The sequence below is a fragment of the Antrostomus carolinensis genome, unplaced genomic scaffold, assembly GCF_000700745.2.
Source record: "Antrostomus carolinensis isolate BGI_N321 unplaced genomic scaffold, ASM70074v2 scaffold11407, whole genome shotgun sequence".
In the NCBI taxonomy this organism is placed as follows: Eukaryota; Metazoa; Chordata; class Aves; order Caprimulgiformes; family Caprimulgidae; genus Antrostomus; species Antrostomus carolinensis.
In genome coordinates this window covers 6,597-30,621 of record NW_010326655.1, presented here as the reverse complement: position 1 = coordinate 30,621, position 24,025 = coordinate 6,597, and the positions used below count along the sequence as shown (strand labels likewise).

Sequence of the window (24,025 nt, the reverse complement as noted above, 5' to 3'; positions counted from 1 at the left end):
ATTCTATGATTCTATGATTCTATGATTCAGTAAGATGTTACGGGCTTCTGAGACAAAACCAGTTTTTTTCTCAGAAAACCAAATCGCTGGAACATAAAAATTTTGTATACCCATCTGTCCACAGAGTGCAGCACATAGAAGAATAATATTTTTTTTTTTCTAATGGAATAATCACACTCACGTTACATGCTTTCTAGAAAAGAAAGAGGAGATGGAGAGGAGATGAGGGGAGGGGAGAAAAAACTTTATTTTCTGTATACTTACCAATGCATTTAACACCATTTCCAACCCATCCTTCTCTGCAACTACATTTAAAGCTTCCTGGTACATTGACACAAGAGGCATGCATGTCACAGTTGTGAGCTCCAATTTCACACTCATCCACATCTACAAACACAAAATAAACTATTAGTATTTATATCAGGAGCACTACAATACTACAAATTATGTTACTTTTACATGTTGCGTATTTCCACTGTGCAGGTTGCAGTCCTTTAAAAAACAAATCTTCAAGATTACAGAATAATTCAAGAAAGTTCCTTTATATTATACATTAATAAAAAATAGTGACAATTTTCTTTTCATTTTGTTCTTTGTTTGTAAACATGATAAAAATTAGTCTGCTTTCCTACAACCATTTTTTAGTTTGAAATTAAGTCTATTTTCCAGATATGTTAAATATGCTGATGTTTACATTTGTAAAATTGGGATGAGACTTTTGGGTGCACAGGCATGTTTCAGTTATAAAAATTATTAGTCCAAGATTTTAGTAATTATAGAACAAATGTTAAATACCAAATTATAGGAGAAATTCTGTCAGCTTTCCCAAAAGAATAATTTTGGATTATCTGTTTCCTGGATGTAGTGGGTTCAGCTTGCAGAAGACAAGGTACTGCTTAACTATCATAGGAACTCGTAGAGTTTGAAATGACGAACTACGATTCTTTAAAATTTGTTAGCATGGTTTGAAGGATGGCATATACTTTCCCTTTCGTATCATAACTTTTTTTCATTCTTTTCTATTACTTTTTTTCCTTCTGTCCTGTTCTTAGACTACAGGGTCATTTCCTGCAGATTTAGTTGACAGATGAGTTCATATTTTAACTATGTATGACAAATGAGTACTGATAAAATACTTCTAATACAAATGCAGCTGTGCCTACCCAATCTATGTTTTGTACCACAGATATTCCCCCAGTCTTTACTGACAAAAGCTTTGCCTTTGTCAGTATACTGACTTTACTACTTTGTAGTAAAAACTACAATTATGTAAGGGGTCTCTCATATCATATTGATACTGGTAAAGGAATGTACCTTCTCAAACTCTGGATATGTGTTGACAAATGTATACTACTTACTCTTACATTTACTATTATGTACAGATACCAATCCCTCACTTGTGCATGAACACTTGTGCATTTATTTTACCTGAAAGCCAACCAAGACATGCACATCATGACATATATGCTGGGAATTTGCTTTACCTGTGCATCCAGTGGTTCCTTTCTTGACTGAATATCCTAGCTGACAGTGACAAATGAAGGAACCTTTAGTGTTTTCACACTCCCCAAACATACAGATGTTGGAATTCAAATCACATTCATTCACATCTGTAAGTGCACAAAAACTCATTATTAGTTGAACATCACTGTCATTTAACACCACACTTTGTCTTTTTGGAATACTGTCAATCAGGTGAAAATATCAGAAGCATGATCAACCCCTATGACACGTGGCATCTATTAATCTTCATTATAGCATATTTCAGCCATTGCATTCTGTATTCTTTTAATACCCTAAAAACAAGTAAGGATGAATTTGTAGTCCAAATACCACAGTGTTTTCTGATTTGTTTAGAATGTTAATTATTGGACTATGAAGTTAATTACTTCTTACAAGAATCACTTTAAAGCATTTTTAAAACACATGTTCTTGATCATAATATAGCTCTAATTTTCTTCCAAAGAAGAATTTATAGAGTAAACTGATTATTTTTCCTGTACTGATATTAACTACAGGTTTCAATTTGCATATTTTGATCATTATTTAAAATTGAATAATGATATATACAAGTGTGTTGATACCTCTGAAGAGCATTTGTCAAAATAATAAAAAATAATAAACTCAGAAGAGGTCAACAACCAAACCGTTGTGCTAATGCTGTTTCTGAAAGCCAGCCTGGGAGAGAGTAAAGACCACAGACATTAAGAATATGCCCTCGAGAAGAAAAGTTTCCAAAAGTTAGAGCTATCTCTAGCACATACCAAGCCACAACAAAGGTAACATTCAAGGAGAAGTCAGGCTGCAGATGGAGGGGGAAAAGACCCTTGCAGAGGGAACAAGCGATAAGCCACAAACAGAAAAGTTTTCCCACAACCATATTTAAAAAAAAAAAAAGTCACAAGGAAAAACAGGGCATCACAATTGTCGATGTGCTCTTGTGCCAGATTTCCTTCCCAGACACCTCAACAATGTGAATGCTCAGCACTGCTGCCTTGATGCAGACTGAAGTTTCAAGAGAGACGTAGGTTTGCTACTGATGCCTCTCTGTTCCTCCTAATTTCACCGAGCATTGTATATATGATGGAAACTTTCCATTAGGAAGAAAATATCTCCTAAAGAATAATGTAGTTTGTATCTGAACTGTGTTTTAGATTCTTATCCTGAATGCTAAATCTTCAATATAGGCTTTCAACTACATCCAGAATTTACCTAAATTGAAAGCTAAATAGTTTATAATAAAGATCTGGTTACAAACTTGTAGTTAAAACCTAGGCTTAATATGAGCTACACCTATGTCAACTTTTTTACTTTATTCAAATAGTTTCAATTTTACACTAGTTAAACAGCAAAGTGATTCTGCTCTGGCAGGGGGGTTGGACTATATGATCTTTCAAGGTCCCTTCCAATCCCTAACATTCTGTGATTCTGTCATTCTGTGATCTAATTTCACATACTGCCAAATAAATACAAGATATTGCAAATATTTCTGCTGAAAAAAAAATAATTACTTTTTGTTGAAAGTAGTTTTAGTTCCAGTAAGAAACAGTTACCCCAAAGATGATGCTGTTAGCAAGGAAAGCAATTACATACATTGCAGAATATGTTTCTAACATTAAGATCAGATACTGTTTTCTTAGAGAAGAACATTCAAGAGCAGTTGTGTGGAAAATGAAAAAAAGTATACTGATTTTACAGCTACTAACATGGTTAATATGAAAAAAAAATTGAAAAGACTAGTTCTGTGCTTTCAAGTTGGTTGTGTTAACATGTAGTATGTGTGCAAAACTGAAAACAGGAACCTGGAATAACATAAAAGTGAAGGTAGAAAGAAAATCTTAAATTCAGCTCTACAGAAGAAAGGCAACAAAACCACATCAGGAGAGCTTTGCTCAGCATTACATATAACTGGTTTCTTCTCAGTGTGACTGTGTGAGTATGCACACATGCAGAGTGAAGGTCTGTTTGACAACTGCTCACAAAATATAAAAAGATGTTATTAGTATAGCCAAATCCACACCTTAAAATGTGAAACATATGGAACTTTATATTACATGTGAAAGGTAAGAATGTCATACAAACACTAAGTTAAACTAAACACATCAGGTTAATTTGAAGAGATACTTTAACCTTTATTTCCTTTATAATTACTCATGATGACTTTCTGTAGTAGAGGAATAAACTAAAACATTTATGAGAGACAGAAGAAAATGCTGGAATACTCAAATAATCTCCTCTAATAGAGATGTTTTAGAGGAATCATATTACTACAATGAAATAACTTCTATTTTTGGAACTATGTGATCTGATTCATCTTTATGTACTTCTCAATTTTTTTTTCTACCCTTCCCGACACCTATGGGGATAGGCAAGAAAGATCTATAGAATTATTTTTTTTTGTAATGTACATTGTTTCAATACCCACTTTCAAGGATTCAGCAGAAAATCCTAAAACATTAACTGCAGAATTTTTAGACTACCATTAAATTTGGTGCATACAGCTACTTACCAATACAAGTTTTCATGTCCATAGAAGCCATAAATCCATCATAACAGAGACAGCGATATTCCCCTGGAATATTAGTACATTGCCCACCATCACAGATATCTGGATTGTTTTCACATTCATCAATATCTGAGGGGAAAAAAACAAACCAGAAAATAATTCTGTCACTCTGGTACAGATTAGCTACAGGTTCATAATGGCTAAAAGATATGCTGGAACTGTTAAGACATTAAAACCCACCTGCACATGTCCTGACATCTGGCATTAGAGCATAGCCGTCACTGCAGCTACATTCATAGCTGCCTTCTGAGTTAGTGCAGTGGGTATCACAGCCTCCATTCATTATCATACATTCATCAATATCTGAAGAAGGAACATTAGTAGTGGTAAGTCTACTTTTATACGGAAAAGTAATCTTCTCTTGCCATTTTACTTAGCAGATGAAACAGTTTATCAGTGGTATGATCCTGAACTTTTATTCTCACTCTACTGTTTCAGATTTATATTTTGTTCAGTTTTCTCTCTTTCAACTGCATTTTCATCTGTTGGAGCAAGTGGCTGCTTTTAGTTGTTGCTTTTCTTCATATGTATTGCTAGTGATGTAAAAAAAAGTGCAAAACACAACATGAGGAAAGAAAAGAAAGAAAAGTCCTGAGAAACTTAGGTTTCCTTAAAGCTTGAAATGTAGCACAAATTTATATTTTTGCAAAAAAATAAACAAAATCAACAAATAAAAAACTCTCGATACCTCTGCTCTCCTCACCAATGTGATGTTGTCTCTGCTCACTGCAGGGGGGTAGGACTAGGTGACCTCTGAAGGTCCTTTTCATCCCAATACATTCTATTATTCTATGATAACTACATAATCCAGTATCACTATAGTGAAGGATTTAAGAGATGTATTCAATAAGAAGAAAAAGTGAGAGAGAAATTATTAAAGCATGGGGCTGTTCTTGCTTGATCAAGAAATCAAGCAGCATTTTTTGGTTGTTAGTTCAAGCCTCTGATTTTAATGAAGTAGTAGCATGAGAATATTTTTTTCTCAAAAGTATTCTGCAGAGTTCAGTACAGCAACAATCTTTTTATATCTTCTTTATATTTCTAAGGTAAAAGAAGGATCCATGATGTTCATGATATGCCTAATAGCAGATGAGAAGACAGCCTTGCTGAGTTTCAAAAGTAATGTATGAAATTACTTAGAAACAAAGACACAGGAAACAATATACGTTGAAGCACAAATACATAGGTGAAGGTGTACAACACTTGCCTGTGCAGCCTTGTCTGTCAGGAGTGGCCTGGTACCCAGCATTACAGGAACACTGGTATGTTCCAACCATGTTCACACACTTGCCATTTCTGCAGAGACTGTCACTTAACGAGCACTCATTTACATCTGGAAAAGAATAATTCTTATCAATTACTTGTTATGCAGAATGCAGACTCTTTTAACTACTCAAATGCCAGAGAAACAGGGTGAGAGGTAATATTTTAAACTGGTGGCTTTCAGGCTTTTTAAATTTCTTTCTTGTTCTTAGCAAATTCTGGTTCAAGATATGAAGCTCTGAACAGTATGTTTAAGCTAGTGTCCAAAGGTTTATCTTCTTTGTTTCTGGTCTGTGAACAGTAACTGCGCAGTCTACTGGTTTAAACCAACTCTGAAGCAACTAAACATCAAACACAAAAACCAAAGAGATAATATGCATTATGGTTCTTGCATTTTTTTTTCAACATTTTGGTGAATTATGTGTAAAAGGAGAGCTGCATTTCAGTAACAGATGACACTTTTTTGTGACTGTAGGAATTGAGTTCACTTTGTTCTCGTACGTATTTTACTTGAAAGTTGCCAACATGAGAGGTATAGTCCTTTGAGCTGATAAATAATAATACTCCTCCATGATGTCAACAGCATTAAGGGCGCTGGAGATTTTACAGGATCTGTGATATGGTTTTAATTTGAAGATACTCATAAAAGGAGAAGCATGAATTTGTGCAAGGTATCCCTGAGACCCCATCTTTGCCAGAGACAAGAAGTTTTCATAGCACAAATGGTTACCCTTCTTAGAAAGCTGCAGACTTACTGTTCTGAGATGAGACTCACCTATGCATTCCTCATGTGATGATGACAGCTCATGTCCCAAAGGACAGTCACAATGAAAACTCCCTTCGGTGTTCACACATGTGCCACCTCTACACAACAGAGGGTTGCGTTCACATTCATCAATATCTGCAAAGAAAACATGGAAACGCATACAAAATCATTACTAAGGAGCAACAAAGAGAAAAGTAATTCTCGGAGTCTGTAAGTGACAAAATCTGGAAGTCAGAAATAAAAGGTCTGTTTCATTGAAGCAGTGCTGCTCCTTTCCTCATACTGCATAACAGGGCAAACAAAAAACCATACATCATTAACACTAAAACTTTTCCCCTCAAGAAAACCAGAAATTCATCATTCAAAATTAAGTATTCTAGGAGACACAGAACACAAGGAAAGACAACAATTGTTTGGATGGCTGCCATATAGAACAATGAATCAATGTGATTAAATTTTCAAAAAATGCTTCTTATTGCAACCAGACACCCATTTATGTATGCACTGTAATTGTTGTCTGCGGATGCTGTTAACGGGGATGTAAACGTAAACTTTTAACTAAACAGTTATTCATTTGATAATTCCTGCATATGTTGTTGTGTGACTGAGAAATATGCTTGCTACAGCTTACAATGGCAGACTGAATATTTGACTCAGAAACCTTATAAAACTGTAGATGTGGATGAAGAGAAAATGACCAAAATATGTTCAAGGTGCAGGATGCTTTCATACTTTTGGAGTCCCAGGAAGCATATGGCTACCTATCCTTGAAACTAGAGACTTATATTCAGATAGGCAGACTAGTGTTATCTTTCATTAGCCTGAGAATTTAGCCAAGATATCATTGGGTTTTGCAGGTTATTCACGAGTGGGAAAACTGTCTCATGATAGAGTTCAACATCTCTTTTGCTGTACTCCTGCTTGGACAGCCCTTGAAGCTCCAAAATGTTTCCACTGAACATTATACCCTTCCTCAGTTCCTGCAAAAGGCCCTCAAGAAGTGATTTCTCTACTTATCTCCCCACTCTCTGCTTATTTATCTAACGTCGTGCTTCCCTGCCTCTGTCTTACAGATAACATATCTACACCATACAGTATTGATTCTCTGCATTTGTACTCTGTCTCTCATGAAGGCTATTCAGCTTCCACAGTTTAACTTATATGTTATGTTCACCTGTGATTCAGGCAATGATTTTTTGCCAACTTCTGGAGTCTAAAAGCATCACAATTTGCAAGAAATCAAATAAAGGTGATAGTAGACCTGCATGGTCTCCTGGCACACAGAGGCACAGGACCACTTCTTTTAGTTCAGCTACGAGCACAAAAGCTCCTGACAAAACTCAAACACAAAAAGGAAGCATAAAACAGCATAAAAGAAGGTACAGGTGATGCATGAAAAACAAAGAGGCACTGTCTGAGTGTTCAGGCACAGGGTTAGGAAAGCCAAAGCCATCCAACAGTTGACCCTGGCAAGGGATGTGAAGTGTATAACAGCAGCAGCAAAAGGATGAGGGGAAATGGGGGAAGGGAACTGCTGACAAAGGACATGGAGAAGACCCATGAGTGATGAGAGGGAGCTGGACTATGTAATTTTGAAACCACTCCTGATCATCCTTGAAAGGTCACAGAAATTAGGCAAGGATCTTTAGGGTGGGAAGAAAGGAGATACCAATCTAACCTTTGAAGGGCAAGGAGGAGGACCCATTCAGCCTCATCAAGGTGAAAATCTCAGACTTTTCATTATATAGAACTATAGAATGGTTTCACAGTCATCTAGTCCAGCCCCCCTGCAGTAAGTATATTTCATGATGTATTTCATGAAGTACTCCACAAAACTAACTCAAGATTTTTTTAAGGTGGCTCGTAAGTTTTGTTGTGTCCATATCTATTCTTACAACTTTAGACAGGTAAGAGAGATGTGATTTTTCAGGAAATGCTCTCAGAATTTCTTGAATCCTAGAAGAATCAAGGAAAAGCAAATCACACTACTTTTGAAACTCCGGCCTTCTATTCCTAACTTTACCAAATGTTTGGACACCTCCTTAGCCAATTTTAAATTATAGGAATTACTAGTTGCTGCCATTCTAAAATGTCTATACAGAAATGTGGAAAAGTAATTAACAAAAACAACAAGCAAAGCTGTATGCAGTTATATGTCCTATAAACAGTTTATCTGCCTCAGTTTTTCAAGAAGTCACAATAATTATATATATGAAGTGCTCAGTGGAGCAGAGCTAGTGTAGTACAGAATACAGTCAGGCTTTGTACAGTAAATGGACAGAAGTCAGATCATCCTGACAACACTTACCCATACAGTTCTTCATCATCATAAATCCACTTTCGTAACCATCAAAGCACTCACACTCAAAGCTTCCAGGAGTGTTGACACAAGTACCACTTCCACATAAGTCTGGGGAGATCCGGCACTCATCAATGTCTATTTTGTAGGAGCAGAGAGGTAGAAAAATCAAATAGAGTTTAAGGTTATCCTGCTTTTCACAGAAGTGAACACTTGGCCATTATAAATAAATTCTACAGAAATAATACACAGTGTATAAATCAAGAGAAAAATTAAATTCATTTAATATTTAAAAGAATATCTGATTCTGAAAGTTTTTGAAAGATTCATAATGCAATGCCTTCAGATGTCTCAACTATAGATTAAACTATGCAACAAGTGGGCTTCCATTAAATGTAATTTAAGGTTGGATTTCTAAGGAAATTACTAACTGTAACAAATTCTGAGTTGTTGTTGTTCAGAGTCAGAGGTACCAACTGACTCCTTGACTACAGTGCCATTGATATTAAATTGCTTATTATGAATACATTTATCCAGTAATAGTATTATAAGCTTACATATACCTTTTCCATTAAGAATTCAAGTAGCTCCTTTGAAAGCCAGATTTACAGTTCACTGGTTATCTTATCAGTCAAGTTTGAATTAAACTTACTATGGAAAATTACAGTAGGTTTGTAGAAAGTAAAAACAGAAGAGAAGGAAGAGCTTTTTGTAAGATGTGCTGGTAGTGAGGCAGGAAGTTAGAGAGGAATTTGTAATATGGATATGATCCACTGAAACAGGTCAGTGTTGAAGGAGAGGACTGGAAAGAAGAACTGGATAACCTGTCATTCACTATCTTCTCACAACTTTTCAAAGTTTTCTCTTCCTTATGCCACTTCCTAGCCACTGTTTTTAGGGTGAACTACAGTTCAATGCCTTTGTTTCATGTTCTCCACTATAACCTCTACCTTCAGTTTTATTCACTACTGTGTAATTAATTTTTACATATTAAGAAATCATTAAGTCTTTAAAGGGAATCAAAATAACAGAATATTTGAAACAATTAAGACATTAGTCCAGGATAGGGCATAGGATTGTTTCTGTCATCCAAGAATTCCAAGGAGCAAGGAATCACAGAAGAGTATCAACATGTCTGCAGTAAGCTGGTGAGCTGGGCAGCAGACTCATTTGTGTAAGTGGTTGAGGAAAACTAGGTAAGTATAAGCTTAATGAAAGAAACTGCTGAAGATTTAAAACAGTTCTTTTTTCACCACATGCAAGAGTCTCTTTTGCCTCCGTGTCACTCCCCATGGCCGGGTTTCTATTGGGTGAAAATAGCTCAGTCCTCACGCACAGATGTGTGGAGGTGTCAGATGGTAACTCATGTGGTGGGCCTGGGATGTTACAGTGTATCTGGCCTCCTGCAGGCTTTATAAACCATTTTGTTACTGATTTAAAACAAAAAAAAAAAGTCTTCAGTTTAATAAAAACTGGTTCTTTACAGCTGCTCAGTGGAACATTTTCATGAGAACAAACTTTCTGTGTAAAACAGAACCAAAAAAAGCTTTTGTAGGGAGAAGTTTTCTGACCTGTTCTTGTTAGTTTAGAAATAAAAGTTTGTTAAATACATTTCTCATCAATGCAATCACTATAAAAACAAGGAAATCACCAGTTAGGGCAACATTAATGTCCAGACCAACCTCGGTTAACGTGCTTTACCACCCACACTCATATTACTCACTCACTCATAGATGCCTGTGTGGTATAACAAAACCTCATCATTTTCAGTACAGAGCCACCCACAATGTAGGCATACAGATTCTCATAACCAGAAAACTACTGCTTCAGTTTTTCCAGGCAGTAAATAACAAAATATTCCAGTTTTAAATTAAATGCATGTTTCTTCTTGAATTAACATTGCACTGATGTCAGAATTGCAGAGGTGCCTTTGTGTGTGCTTGGCTGTCAAACCTGAATGAAAATCAATTTACAGTGGAACCTCTTAAGTTCATTTGGTAATACAATGATCAGAGAGTAAGGAACATAAATTAAGTTAATCTGTATGTTAAAACATTGAAATTGGTTTTGCTGGTGATCCTTATTCATTTTTCAAGTTGTATTGATAGAGCATTAGACAGAGCTTTAATACAGATTAAAAAAAATCCTAATGTACAAGAAGAATGTTACATTTATTAAAGAATCACTTTCTGGAAGGGAAACTTAAGACAGCTGCCCACTCTGTCCACAGATTAAGTTCTTAGAAACCGAAGGAAATTAATGACATTAAATTTCCAGATCACCAAGCTATGCAAAAAGTGCAAGTTCCTTTAAAATGCCCCAGGACGTGGCACAGTCCCCATCACTGGATGTTTTCAAGATGGAAAACATCTCATATAGAAAATCTCATCTAGGCTCCCTTTCCCAAAAAAGGTTGGAGCAGATGATCTTTTGAGGTCCCCTTCAACTTGGACTGTTCTATGATTCTAGGAAAAACCGGGGAAAATGCAAGACTTACCTGTACAGTTTCTTTCCTCCATATCTAAAGTAAACCCACTGTTACATCTACATTTGAAACTTCCAATTGTATTTCTGCATTTACCATTCATGCACATACCAGGGAACACTTTACATTCATTGATATCTATGAAATAAAAACAAAAGAGCATTTTTAAGCACAAATAAATATATATATATAAATAATGGGAATTTCCTGTTCCTTCCTACCAATTGTTTTGGGCAAAAAAGGCAGGGGACCGGAGGGATGGCCTCCTCCTACACAGGTTAGGTGAATGGAAAAACAAAACGGAGGGGACAAGCAGGAGAGGACATTGTTGAAGACACAACTGGAGGTGCACTCTTGGAGGGCACAACTCCATCTCCAAGGAGGAATCCCTGAGGGACTGCCACCTCTGGAGGACCCATGTCAGTGCAGAGACACCCCTGAGGGACCACAGCCTGTGGAAGATACATACCAGAGCAGGGATCTCCCTGAGGCACTGCAGCTGTGGATGACCCATGCCTGGGCAGGGACACGCCTGAAGGACTGTGGCCTAGAGGTGACCCAAGCAGGGGCAGGAACGCCCTGAGGGACAGTGCCCCACAGAGGATGCATGCTGGGGCAGAGACACCTCTGAGGGATTGTGACTCACATGCAACCCCTGTTGGGTTAGGGAGACCCTTGAGGGACCATGATCTGTAGGTGATCCATGCTGGGGCAGGAGCACACCTGAAGGAGTGGGGTTGTGGACAACCCATGTTGGATCAGGAACACTCCTGAGGGCCTCTGTCCCATGGAAGATTCCATGCCAGGGCACAGGAAATTACTAAGAAGGAAGGAGCAGTGAAGAAAAAGACTAAGCAACAAGGGGTGACAAAGCAAAATCGTCACAGTGACCCCAAGTCCCTGTGTTGCCAACTCCATCCATGGGACTAGGGGCGGTGGACACAAGGAAGGCTGGAGGAGAGGTGCTGGGCTGAAGCTGATCCTGGGGGTAGTGGAGAAAAGGTGTTACTCTACCTGTTGAATTGTTTATGCTTTCTTTGCTTCCAGTAATTAAATGTTTATGTTAATCAGCAATCAACCAAATTCAATGAAATTCCTAGAGACTCTTTTGCCCATTATGCCAATATGTGTATTGTGCTCTATTTTGCTTTCTAACACAATGAATATTCATGTTGTTCCTAAGCCAGCTTGTAAAAGATGCAACTATGACCTAGTTGATTGTTTGTTTGGTTTTTTATATATTTTTTTGGGTTTGTTTCGTTTTTCTTTAAATTGAGATTACCAGAGTGATAGCTGAACCTCAGTTTAGAAAAGGTTAATTTTTCTTCTGTAGAATATCAAATAAAATGTTTCACTTCTTCTAAATGTGTTTTGCTGGACAGGCTGTCAAAGGATCTTGCATAGGACAAAGAAAGGTTTTTCATGTGTCACCGTCTCTCTTATGCATCCCCTCAACAGCATTTACAAACTTGAATGAGCTTGCACTCTATGATATAATTTGCTGAATGAATCACCTTACCCGAGAATAATCTTTGATGAAACAAACTTCTATCTCCTATGTATTACTGTGAATGGAGTAAAGCAGAAACAAGAAGCAAAATCTTACAAAAATCTTGGAGTGGACAATATCTTATTATTATGAAATAATTAATAATTCATTTTTTCTAATTACATTAATTTAAATAAAAATAAAAATACATAATTATTATTAAATTCCTTATCTGTTTAGTAAATCACCACTGAATGTTCAGAGCTTTGCCTGAGAATAATAACTCCTGAAAATCAGAACTTATTTATGGTGAAGCAGAGGTACAGTGTGTTAAAGCAACTCAACATATTTCAAGCCAAATGCTTCAGAATACATCCTTCTAAAAATAAATAAACTAATATATCATTTCCAGATCACTTCAGCTTCTGCTCACAGAAATTTACAGATTTTCTTCTCAGATCTCAGTTATCTAAAATATCTCAGATCTGGTTTCTTAACAATTTCTGGCCTTGTCAATTTTCGTTTTGCCCTATGGGAGGTGAAGCTGGTAAAAATTGGACAAAAGTCTTTTCATTACTTCTTTATCACTGCAGCTTCTCGTTATCATTGCCCCCATAATTTTAATGCAGCAGACACCCTTCTTTTTTAATTCTGCAAAAGACAGAAAGAACCCATCCTTCTTCAGTCGCCCTTTTAGAGAACCCTGGTCAAATTTTAGCAATATTTAATGTTTACAACTTAACTCCGTGACTTTATGGAACTTCATCTGACCCTCAGTTCACTCTTTGCAAAGCATTACCTTAAAAAAGGTGCTTTTTTTCTGTTATTCTCATTATTTAGAGCTCCCTTCCCTTTAGTGCTGTCATAGTAATTTCCTTTTTCTCCTTCCCAAATTCAAACTTTGCACCTTTTCCTTCTAGGTTCCTAACACTCTTGAATGCCATGCAAGCAGAGTTTCCCACCTGTAAGGTTATCTCTTTCAGGCAAGTATCTTTATAACATCTCTCATCTCAAGTACATAACAAACATAGACACAAACCCTGGCATTTTCTTAGAATATTCACCCAGATGCTGATATTCTAAAATCCATTTTTAGATCCAAGAATGAAGCCTTACCTTTATAAAATGGCCTGCCAGTTAGAATATCTCCCCTGTTGGAAAAGCCAGGACCTCTGGGGCACAGGACCTCATACTCCTTGGTGCCAGGTGTAGGACACTCCTCACAGTCAGAGCCCCAGGCAGCCCCCACAGCACAGCAGCAGGCATCCATACGAAACTTTCCAGGCACAGGTTGAATGCACTCATCTTCATCCCATTTCAGGTAACACTGTTCCATGCGAATATCTGCTCATTTTACAACAACAACAACAACAGAGACATTGTCTCTTTGCTAAAGTTTTCTGGTTTTCAGATCACCTATTTCTCAGGCACGAGTACATGTGAGGTTCAGTTTCTTGGTGACAGATTTCTGCTCGAGACTCTACACTTCTGCACAATGTTCAAACAATTGAAGTTGCTAATATTGCACTCTAGGTAAGTTTCTGGATCCTAACTATTCCAACCTATGTTTATATTATTAAATTAATTTAATAATACATGGAATAATAATTAAAAACAATTATGACCGTTGTTAGGTTTACTTTAACACCAGTTAGCAGGAATAAAGGTTTCCAGGAAAATGAATTATGGTTATATGCAAGGGTCCCATTTGCAGAAAAGCAGGTCAACCAATAGATAGATCAAGCAAGTGTGCCAACAAAATCTGTACTTGCATATCCAACTGTCAGGAAAAGTACCACATACTCGTCTGTAAGCAGAAAAAATCAGCTTTGCTGTATCTCACATGCAGTAAAAAACCAAAATAATCCATTTGAAAATATAAGTACATTTCACACTTTTCATGTATTTGTATTTCAGTAAACAGTTTACAATTTTTAGAAAAAAAAATAATTATTTGTTAAAATACAAAATTGGTATTAAAAATGGGTCTAATTTCTAAAACATAGGATAATTTCTAATGCACAAATTCCAAAAATAATACCAATAACGGGAAATGGACAGTATCAGTTACAGCAGTGCTAGAGAACATCTGTGATAAGATACAGAAATTTATTGGCAGCTTAATGCTCTCCAGGAAAACAGAGTTATTTTAGTTTGTATGGCAGATCAGAAGGACACACTGTGTCTGATAAAATAACTTCTGGACATACTCTAGAGCCTCCTGACATGACTGAAATGCACTGGAGGTGACGCTGTATTTTCAGGATAAATATAAGCATTAATGTTTCATAGGATATACTGGAGCGGAAGTTCGGCTTTAGCAAACCTAACAGAACTCTTAAGAGCTTAGTGAAAAAAGCTTAGGAGAAGATACAAAATCTAAAAATAACAAAGATGAGCTGCTGAAGTTTTCCACAAAAGCCTTTCAAAAGTTGTGCAGATTTATAATATAAGTTTACCCTAAGGGCATCTGAATTTAAACAATTTAGAAGCAAGTATAAGAAAAGGAAATTGTTCAAAGAATACACATGGCTTCCTGTGAACTATTCCACATCAAGATGATACTTGTTTCAGCAAACATACCGCTAATAAATATTTGCTTGCACTAAAATCACTCTAATGTATTCTGCAGGAAATAAACATATTTCAGAAATACAAGACAGTGCACAGTGTTTGTGTAGCATAGGAGAAAGCACACATCTTGTAATATAAAAGGTAATTTGAAAGGTCATTCCCCAGGAAAAGGGAACATGGCTTTGAGGGTAAAGGAATCCTGTGTCTTGCTTGAAAATGGTCCTTTATTCCAACTTTTCATTATGTATCTATCAACCACAATTAAATTCACACCTGTCCTCAACAAATTCCTCACTGAGAAATAATATAGGGTTCATGGCCACAGATGCCAGTGACTGGCAACAGAATTACTAAGTCTGGAGGGGCTGGAGGGGGTGGAATATCAAGTAAAGGCTAACATGCAAAACTGCATGTGATATGCACAAACAACGGATACGTGCATCCAGGCAGGCTTGGTATTGAATTGTTTCTTTTCTCTGAGACATTAACGCTGATTGTACACATCTACTTAATTTCAAAATTCTGCTTACTTTAAAAAATATCTGTAGAACTACATTCACATTAAAAAATCCCACAACCTGGTAACTATTTGTATCAGCTATTAGTAAGGCATAGTGCAATCAATGCAAAAGTGTTTGCTTAAATCTGAATCTGCTTCAGGAAAGAGAACACTGTTGAAATAAAAAAATTAAGGGCAGAGTAGGAAAATCCTTGATATGAAGCAAGGGCTGGAATTTTATTTGTGTTCTGCTGCACTGTTTTCTTAAAAGACATCAATGCTGTCAGTAATCATATTTTTACAGTCCTCAGAACTGGTAAGAAAAATTAATGGGGATTCCAGAATCTGTTCTAAACATGCAGTACCCTGACTTTATCTTCTTTAACCTCTGACCATTGATTTCTAAAGATGCAGATTAAGAACACTTGCTACAGGACACTTCTGTTTCCTTGAACTTACACAGTGGTTCACTATTTTTTATACTTGAAGTTTTTCCTAGAGAAATGTATGTCTTCACAGATGTCACGTTTTGTCAGTAAAAGAGACTAATCTGTACAACAAAGACGAAGTCTTATTCTCATCTATATTAATTTTGATGACTTGCAGATAGACCAATTTGCACCAGCATATTCATGCTACAAGGTAGCATCTGAGTTTCACAAAATTACTAAATAGCAATAGAGAACAGCACCGTTCATAATACATTACAAGCTGCTAGCTGACCAGCTGGCTGCCTATCATCTAGCTCCCAGCCAGCCAGATATTTCTGTTCCTGAACAGGAGTCCAAGTAAGGGCAGCACTCTAGCAAAACGTATTGATTCCATTGTGAGCAAAACAAGTCTTAACATAAACATTCATATTCCCCCAAGGGATTAACAGCTCTTCCCTGAACTGGCACAGGCATTTGATATCTAAGCAAGTATAAAGTAAAACATACACTTAAAAACTGCTTTTGGAGGAATTCAGAAACACATCAAACATCCTTTCACACCCCTTTGAGAGAGAATAATTTTGGGCAACTGTTGGACACAGAGCTGGCAGAGTTGAGTGTGCTCTTACCTAAACACACTCGCCCTGTTCCATCCAGTGTCAGTCCTTCAGGGCACTCGCAGCGAAACGAACCTCTGCTGTTAACACACTGGCCGTTGGGACAAACCCCCGGGAAAACATCACACTCATTTACATCTGTTGGGGAAACAAAGAGTTATAGGCTAACTCAAAGGAGACAGCTACAGCTTTATTGAGAATTTAAGCTACATGAAAGAAAGTGAGAGCCTTTCATCCATTCTGTATTAGGGTCTGAACAAGCATCTGGCCCAGTCTCAAGGGACTCTTGCAAAATCTTCAAGTCATAGGGCACTAAGATGACACATTCTCTTCTCTAAGTAAGAAAAGATGATGGATATGGCTGTGAGAAAGGAAAAACTAAAGAGATTAAATGTAATTCGAAGGAGTAGTTCCATTCTCCTTGTATCATTTCGATATTCTCTAATACTCTCTACAAACAGAGTAACCTAACACTTCACAACGGTTAGTAACTGTTTGTGAACGCATTCATCTAAGGTCAGTATGAACATGCCTGACAAAAACAACAACATAATAAATCCCCTTTTATCTCATTTCCAAAGGGAAAAAAGCCACATCTTAAGTAAGAAGCAAAAAACTTCACCTTCGCAGGTAATACCCCTTACTCTGGCAAATCCTCTTGAGCAAGCTGTGTCTGGAATCAAGTCAGAAAGACATATGACTGCTTTAGAATGACAGAAATATAGGAGTAAATAATTTAAAAATAAATGTATCTTGAGAATTTTCTAATAATTTGACTGTGTAAGATGATGAGTGTTCCAGCCTTGATCAAGAAAAGTACTGACTCATACACATTAGTTAAAACAAGTGAATAGTGGAGGAAATTAAATCTTAGACAATTGCTTTCTCATATGCTTTCCTTAATGGAGACCAGAACGCTCAGCATCTAATCATATCAATCTCTGCACTCAGATGTAGCCACAAGGTAAATTTCCTGTAAAGTTACCTGAAGATTTAAAGCTTTAGTGATGCTAGCTATCACTTTTTTCCACTGCAGCTTAATAAAGCATCTGAGCAATGACATTACTTTTGGATACGCATGTAAAATGTAGCATGATGTAGTGATCTGAAAGCTTGCTGAAATTTAACTAGTTAGAAAATAGGAAATTAAATGGACAAATGTACACAGTGTGAACTAATTAGCTCTCTAGATTGATTAGTTTTTGATTTGTTTTACCAGTCTAACTTTATCGTGTTGCTTCCTGGAGTCCAAAGCAGTATCTTTGCTTGATGCTGCACTGCGCAGTTAAGAGCTCTGTTGGATGTTGTTCACACTATGTTTGTTAGATGGGATACATGTGCCCACAGTTATTGTTCCAATTAAAAATGAAAGGATAAAACATCCTGACACTGGTTCAGCTGCAACTGGCATTATTCAAACCTTATGTGGCACAGTATTTTTTCCACCAACTAGAGCACACAGTTAGCATTCCTGTTTTTTTAATAGTACTACTATTCTGCAATCAAGAATTGTACATAAGGTATGTGTTTCAAAACAGCTGGAAAAACTGTTAACAGCTCACAACATAAAAAGCCCTCTAGACTTTTACCAAAAATTTAATTTTATTATTGCAGTCCTTACTTCCCTACCCCAATGCACAGTCCCTGTGGAGATGAAATATATGTAATTATTAAAATATTTATTCACACGTTATTTCCTGGTAACTTCAAAATTATTAGAATGATTTCTGATGGTGGAGATGACAAGTGATTCTAAATAAAACAACTTAATTTCATAGGTTTTTATGTTGTCTATTTGTGTTGTCTGTTTTCTATACAGAAAATTATGAGAATCTACCTAGTGGTACTTCCATTTTCTATCAAAAGATGCAGAATATGAAAGTCTACCTAATTCACATCGTTCGCATGGGCTGCCCCAAGCTGCTCCTAAGGTAGCACAGCATTCAGATTTCAGTGTAGCACCATTGATGTTGACTTCACAGCGACTGTCTTGGATGTTAAGCCAGCAAGTCCCCTTCAGGCTATCTGCAGCGGAACAGAAAACAATATGGAATTGTCACAGCAAAAAGAGCTGGCATGCACTGTCCATACTACCAGTAGAAAGAGTACAAAGAGAGCACAGGCTCTTTTTAAAAAAAAATCTTCCACACAGTTTAGAAGTGAAAAAGAATAACACTATCACTGAAAGTGAGGAACAGAACACACTGCTTGAGGCATTTTTTATAGTCCAGGTCCCACATCTAGCAGAGGTTCTCCAGATAGTACAGTGGATTTATTTATTTATTTTATATAGTGACTGATCAGTCTAAAATACAGAAGTTACAACAAAAACAGAGATCACAACCTGGTACTCCATCTTCCACCTGACTGCCTGAACCACTGGGTTATGAAATCCAGGTGCTCTTGCCCCTCTCTCAGTTGGTGACCCTTCCAGGTTGTCAGGAAGGAAAAAAGGATAAAAATGCAGGGCATAGGGGTATGCTATATTCTTTTAGGGGTCTGGTTCTGCTCGTGCATTAGCTATGGTTTGAACACGTCTGTTAGGTTATATTCACTCTTCGTTGTTGAGGGCTCAGCCCCAGTAGACTTGATAAGTGAACAGGTTTGATTCTGCAGATCAGACTCAGCTCCTGAATCACCAACTGGATAGCCAGGCTGGAAACCCAGACCAGTACAGAGCAAACCCATCCCAGTAAGTGCCCGGCCATGTCAGACAGCGCCTCCTGACTGCTGCCCAGGCTTGAGAGACACTGAGCAGAAGGGAGATTTTCAGCCACAAGTGTTCTCTGCTGCCTGAAATCCTCTGAAATTCTCCTTTAGGTAACCAAATCTTCAAGTCTTAAAATCAAAGCTTTCAGTGCCTAAGCCATTTTTTTACAATGTCAGTTAGACCCTAAATCAGTTACGTACTTTAAAAGTTGTCCTACAGCATCTTTGCTCAGTACCTTTACAACATTACACTCTAACAGTATAAAATTTGATGAAGACAACAACTGTTGTGATCAGAAAGCAAAAGCAGTCTACAATCTCTACCCCAGACTGGGAGGTCAGCCTGCTACAGTCTAAAAACACGTCCATACTCAGAGTTCAAAGCTAAGTAAGTGGCTCAGATGAATGATGACTCATGAAAGAGGAACAGAATTTGGCTTTAAGATTTATGTATGTTATATGTACAAAAAGCCAGTCAATCTATTAGGTGCTGTTGATCGGTATTACTAGTGTCTCATGTTTAGGAGCAACATGCTTAAGATAGAATCATTCCAGATTATTTTTTTCAAACAACTTCAACTTTTCTACAAAAATATCATGTTATAAAATTATGTAGACCACAGAAAGCATAACCCTTCTTCAGCTAAAGTAACAGGAAAAGAATTGTCCCAGGAATTTGACTGAAATCAGCCCTAGAAACTAAGCAATGTATTTCATTAACAGTTAAGTGTAAAACAGTTGTATTACTTAGGTTAATGTTGGCCTCAAACATGTGGGGCAGAACACCACACTTAAACAAATGCACAAACCCATGAGGTGTATAGAATAGTGGAAAAGGTATCTTTTTGATACCTTGATCAGCCTTTAGCTAACAGTCAAGACTTGGGTTAACAGAACAAGACCAAAGACAAAACCTGGACAGTCATTAGCTGGGTTGGCTCTTAGCCAGTCATGGGATGGTCATGTCCCTGGTCATCATATGTTCCGAACTCAGGGACCAACACGGGGAGAGGGAATATAGGTTCCTTAGCTGCTTTTATGCCACATCCAGCTTGCTGCCCATATGTTGATGTCTCTGCTTTATTTTATCAAAATGTAAATGCTTCCATTACTTTATTAACTAGAAGCTTCTTGAGCTCAGTATTATTTTTTTTTAGTAGCCAACTTTACAGGATGGAAAAAAGCAAACTAATATCTCAGAAATTATTTAAACTATACCAATTAGCAGGTGATTTTCCTTACACCAGCTGCATCACATAATCCTGCCAAAGTCTGCTTGTTTTATTATTTTCAGGCTATGAGTTAATTTCCCTTATTTTACAAATTTCTTTTGTCCAGACGAAATCTGCAATGGGCATTCACTGTGCCTTTTGCTTTGGTAAAAAAATTATTATCCAGCATCAAAGCATTCTTTCTGTTGCTTGCATCTCTCTGATTCTGACTTGAAGAAGAATATATGCATACTACAGGCAGATGGCAACCCACTTATTGTGCAAATTTCAAAAAGCACAAATGGCACTATCCCTACTGTATAAGCAATTCCCAAAATAGCAATGCAACACTTGTACCAGCAGCAGATGTATTTCAAAAACAATTCCACTTTTTCCTCTAAGAGTGCAGCCTCAATATTGCAAACACCGTCAGTGTACAAGCAAAATAAATGCGAAATATGTCAACATCTTTGCTGAATGTTTTTATTGTAACTGCTGAACTAACAATCCTTGTTTGCAGGAGGTCTGACTTTTAAATTTGAGCGCAAATGTTGTGACTTGAATACTGACTGTAATTTGAGCAAGACTTTTTTTCTCTACCCAGGGAAGCTCACAGAAAGAGACAAATGGCTCACATGTATGCTCAATTTCTACAGGTAATATGGATGCAAATAGCTCAAGCCACCTGGTTCTTCAGCCTTGACAATGAGCAGACTGAGCAGAGAAACCAGAGGAACGGACAGATCAGTTTTCTGTCCACAAAATGAGTAAAGAACATGCATCAGCCATATAGCTTCTCCATATAAGATCAGTCTAATATGCCATACATGACCTGAGTCCTCAAGACAGTGAAAATAAGACCAACAAACACACTGGAGCAACAAATTGTACAAATAAAAATAATAGTGATGTTATGTTAATCCTTTCTTATTCTAATATTGCAATGTGTTGAATGTGCTTTTACTTAAAAATTTTGTGCCATTTTTAAGTTCAATAACTTTAATCACCATCATGCAACAAAGAAAGAAGAACTTTTTTAATGTAGGACTGATTCTGGTTCTGACATGAGAGCAAATTTGAAATTAAAGAAAAACCAGAGAGGGGTCAGAATGTGACAACACCTTACTTTGATCATTCTTATGAAGAATACAAGACATTCCCAAACCACAGCACTATTTTAGCCACACATTTATGTTTTGGCATATGCTTTTCATATCTGATGCTACAGGAATGCTTTACAGGAGCAATCCACTAAGAAAAATAGGGCAAATACATTAAATATACAAGTCTTTCACTGCAGTGGTGAGAGGAAAAAACAACTTGCTGTACTGTAGAGATTTAAAATGGCATATGTTTGACAAGAGCATTTACAAGTTTTTTACACAGAAAACTATATGTAACTTCCAAACTCTTACCCATTTTTCAACAATCCAATCTGTCCTTTTCTCCTTGCTACCAATTCCAATGTAAATTTTGCCAAGGTAGAAAAACATGCAGCTGGGCTCTAACAGTGTAAATCTGTACGTCTCACATTAGCTGTACTTCTGACCCTTCTGTCCTAACATATTTTCACCTGTAGTACAGAAAACTCTTCCTGAGACGATTTTGGTCAATGTGAAAAATTAATGATTACGCTCACAGTATATAGGTGGCTTGTATTCTTCACCTTTTATCTGATCGTTTAGGGTTTTTTTTGTTTAAATTTTACGTTACTTATCACTAATATTCAGGCCAAATGGGACCTCACACTGTAAACATTCCACTGGAAACCATTAGCAAACTCAATCCAGAACATCGTTATAATGAGGCCCTCAGTGAACTTTTGATGTGAGCACACAATAAGATAAAAAATAAGCAGTAAAAAAAAGCACAGGTTACTGTGGTCGTATCAAGAAATTAGCAATGTAAAAAACGTAAAAAAGAACAAAAACAATACTAAGATTTCCCTGCCAGTGATGCTATAAGGAAATCTAATAGAAGGTTTAGGCACAAAAGTAACAGACACTTAAAAAACATATTAAAGCACAGACAGACTCCATCATTAAATGGAAACTTGAGTCTTTGCATTCAGCTTTCTATCTTAAGAAAATCTTGGCAAGAAAGTTGAACCAAGAACATCAGACAAATCCATCTTAAAATTAAAGGAACATTTAAAAATAGCATCATCCAGTTATTAACGACACTCCAATCCAATTTATCCCGCTATATATGCTACAATAACTTCAGTTATATCACACAAATAAGATGAAATCATGTCAGCTTGTGATCACCTGAGAAGTACAAATATCTCCAGTCCTTTGAGTTTTCTTGGAAAGACAAGAAAAAAAAACCATTAATGAGTGGCCTCCAAAGATAACACAAATGACATCTTGCAGACAATTGTTGCTGCTAGCGCCAGTAAAATCTGCAGTACTCTGCTTTTTTTCATTGCAAACAAATCCTCAAAGGATGCTAACATTATTTGTTAGTAAAAAGATATATTTATATATATAATATTTTATATTTATTTATATAATTTGTGTGTGTGTGTGTTGTAAGGTTAAGGTGTGTGTGTGTGTGTGTGTGTGTGTCTAAAACTCATGTGTGTGCTCCAGGGGCAGGGATACTGACAAACTCAGATCTGTCTTACTTACCTGTATCAGCTTCCTATAAAAACTGTAAAGTATGAAATTGTGCTATAATGCAAAAAACATTAACATTTCCTTTATAGCTAGGAAAGTCAGTCTTTGCACTTTATGAAGAATGTCCTGAACCCTAGAAGCTATGTACTTTCCTATCACTGGTAGATGTTCCTCCAGTTTTACTTGCTTTCTTGTCTTGGCCAAAGAACTGAGTGGGCATTTCTGCTTTACAGTTTCGCAACTACCAGACTAATTGCATGTAGTTTTACTCGTAGTCTCACTGTCCCAAAGGACAAAATAATTCCTATTAATAATACGACACGCCCCACTCTCTCCCACCAATCGATAACTGCATTTCACCACTTTCACCGTAGTTTGGACATCCTCATGAATTATGTTTCTCTCAGTTGCTCCTGTTCCCATGGAAGCAATCACACGAGTATGTGTTTGTTTTGTCTTACCTACAGAACCAGACATATTGTCTGCTGTCAAGGGGAAATTACCCAAATACATTATTTTCTTGCTTAATTAATCAATTTGATCAATGATTTTCAAGTTAGTAAGAAAAAGGGAAAACAACAGGAAGAAATACCCACCAATACATATCAGTCCTGTAGAGTCCAACTTGCTGCCAGGTGAACATTCACAATTGAAAGATCCAAGATTGTTCCTGCAGGCACCATTGACACATGGGCTGCTTTCACATTCATTTATATCTATAATCCAGAAACAAAAGACACTGTTAGAACTATTACGTGCTTCTGGAAAATATTATACAGTATAAATGCTGCTGTGCACCATGATTTGCCAAGACTGCCTTGCATGTTTGCCCCACCTCCTCCTCTCAGCATGACATTCAAAAGATATAGGGACAGGCAGGTACCATGTATATGTGTGTGTATAGGAATAACTATTTTGAAAGTGTTAATTAAATGGCTCTGTTCTACAAAGACAGGAATTTCCAACAACTTGGACTATAAGGTTTTCAAGCACCA

At 36.9% G+C, this 24,025-nt stretch overlaps 1 protein-coding gene across 1 annotated transcript; it reads right to left on the bottom strand.

Annotated features, from left to right (window-relative positions):
- Nucleotides 1-264: 264 nt before the first annotated feature.
- LOC104520140 (fibrillin-2) lies at nt 265-23,746 on the bottom strand (the record flags this gene model as incomplete). Its single annotated transcript, XM_010171656.1, has 13 exons — nt 265-387; nt 1,485-1,610; nt 4,010-4,135; nt 4,247-4,369; nt 5,274-5,399; nt 6,105-6,230; nt 8,404-8,532; nt 10,892-11,017; nt 13,485-13,712; nt 16,502-16,627; nt 17,112-17,162; nt 18,377-18,514; nt 23,627-23,746. Coding segments are annotated over 13 exons (1,668 nt in total), but the record flags the coding sequence as incomplete, so codon positions are not given.
- Nucleotides 23,747-24,025: the final 279 nt, after the last annotated feature.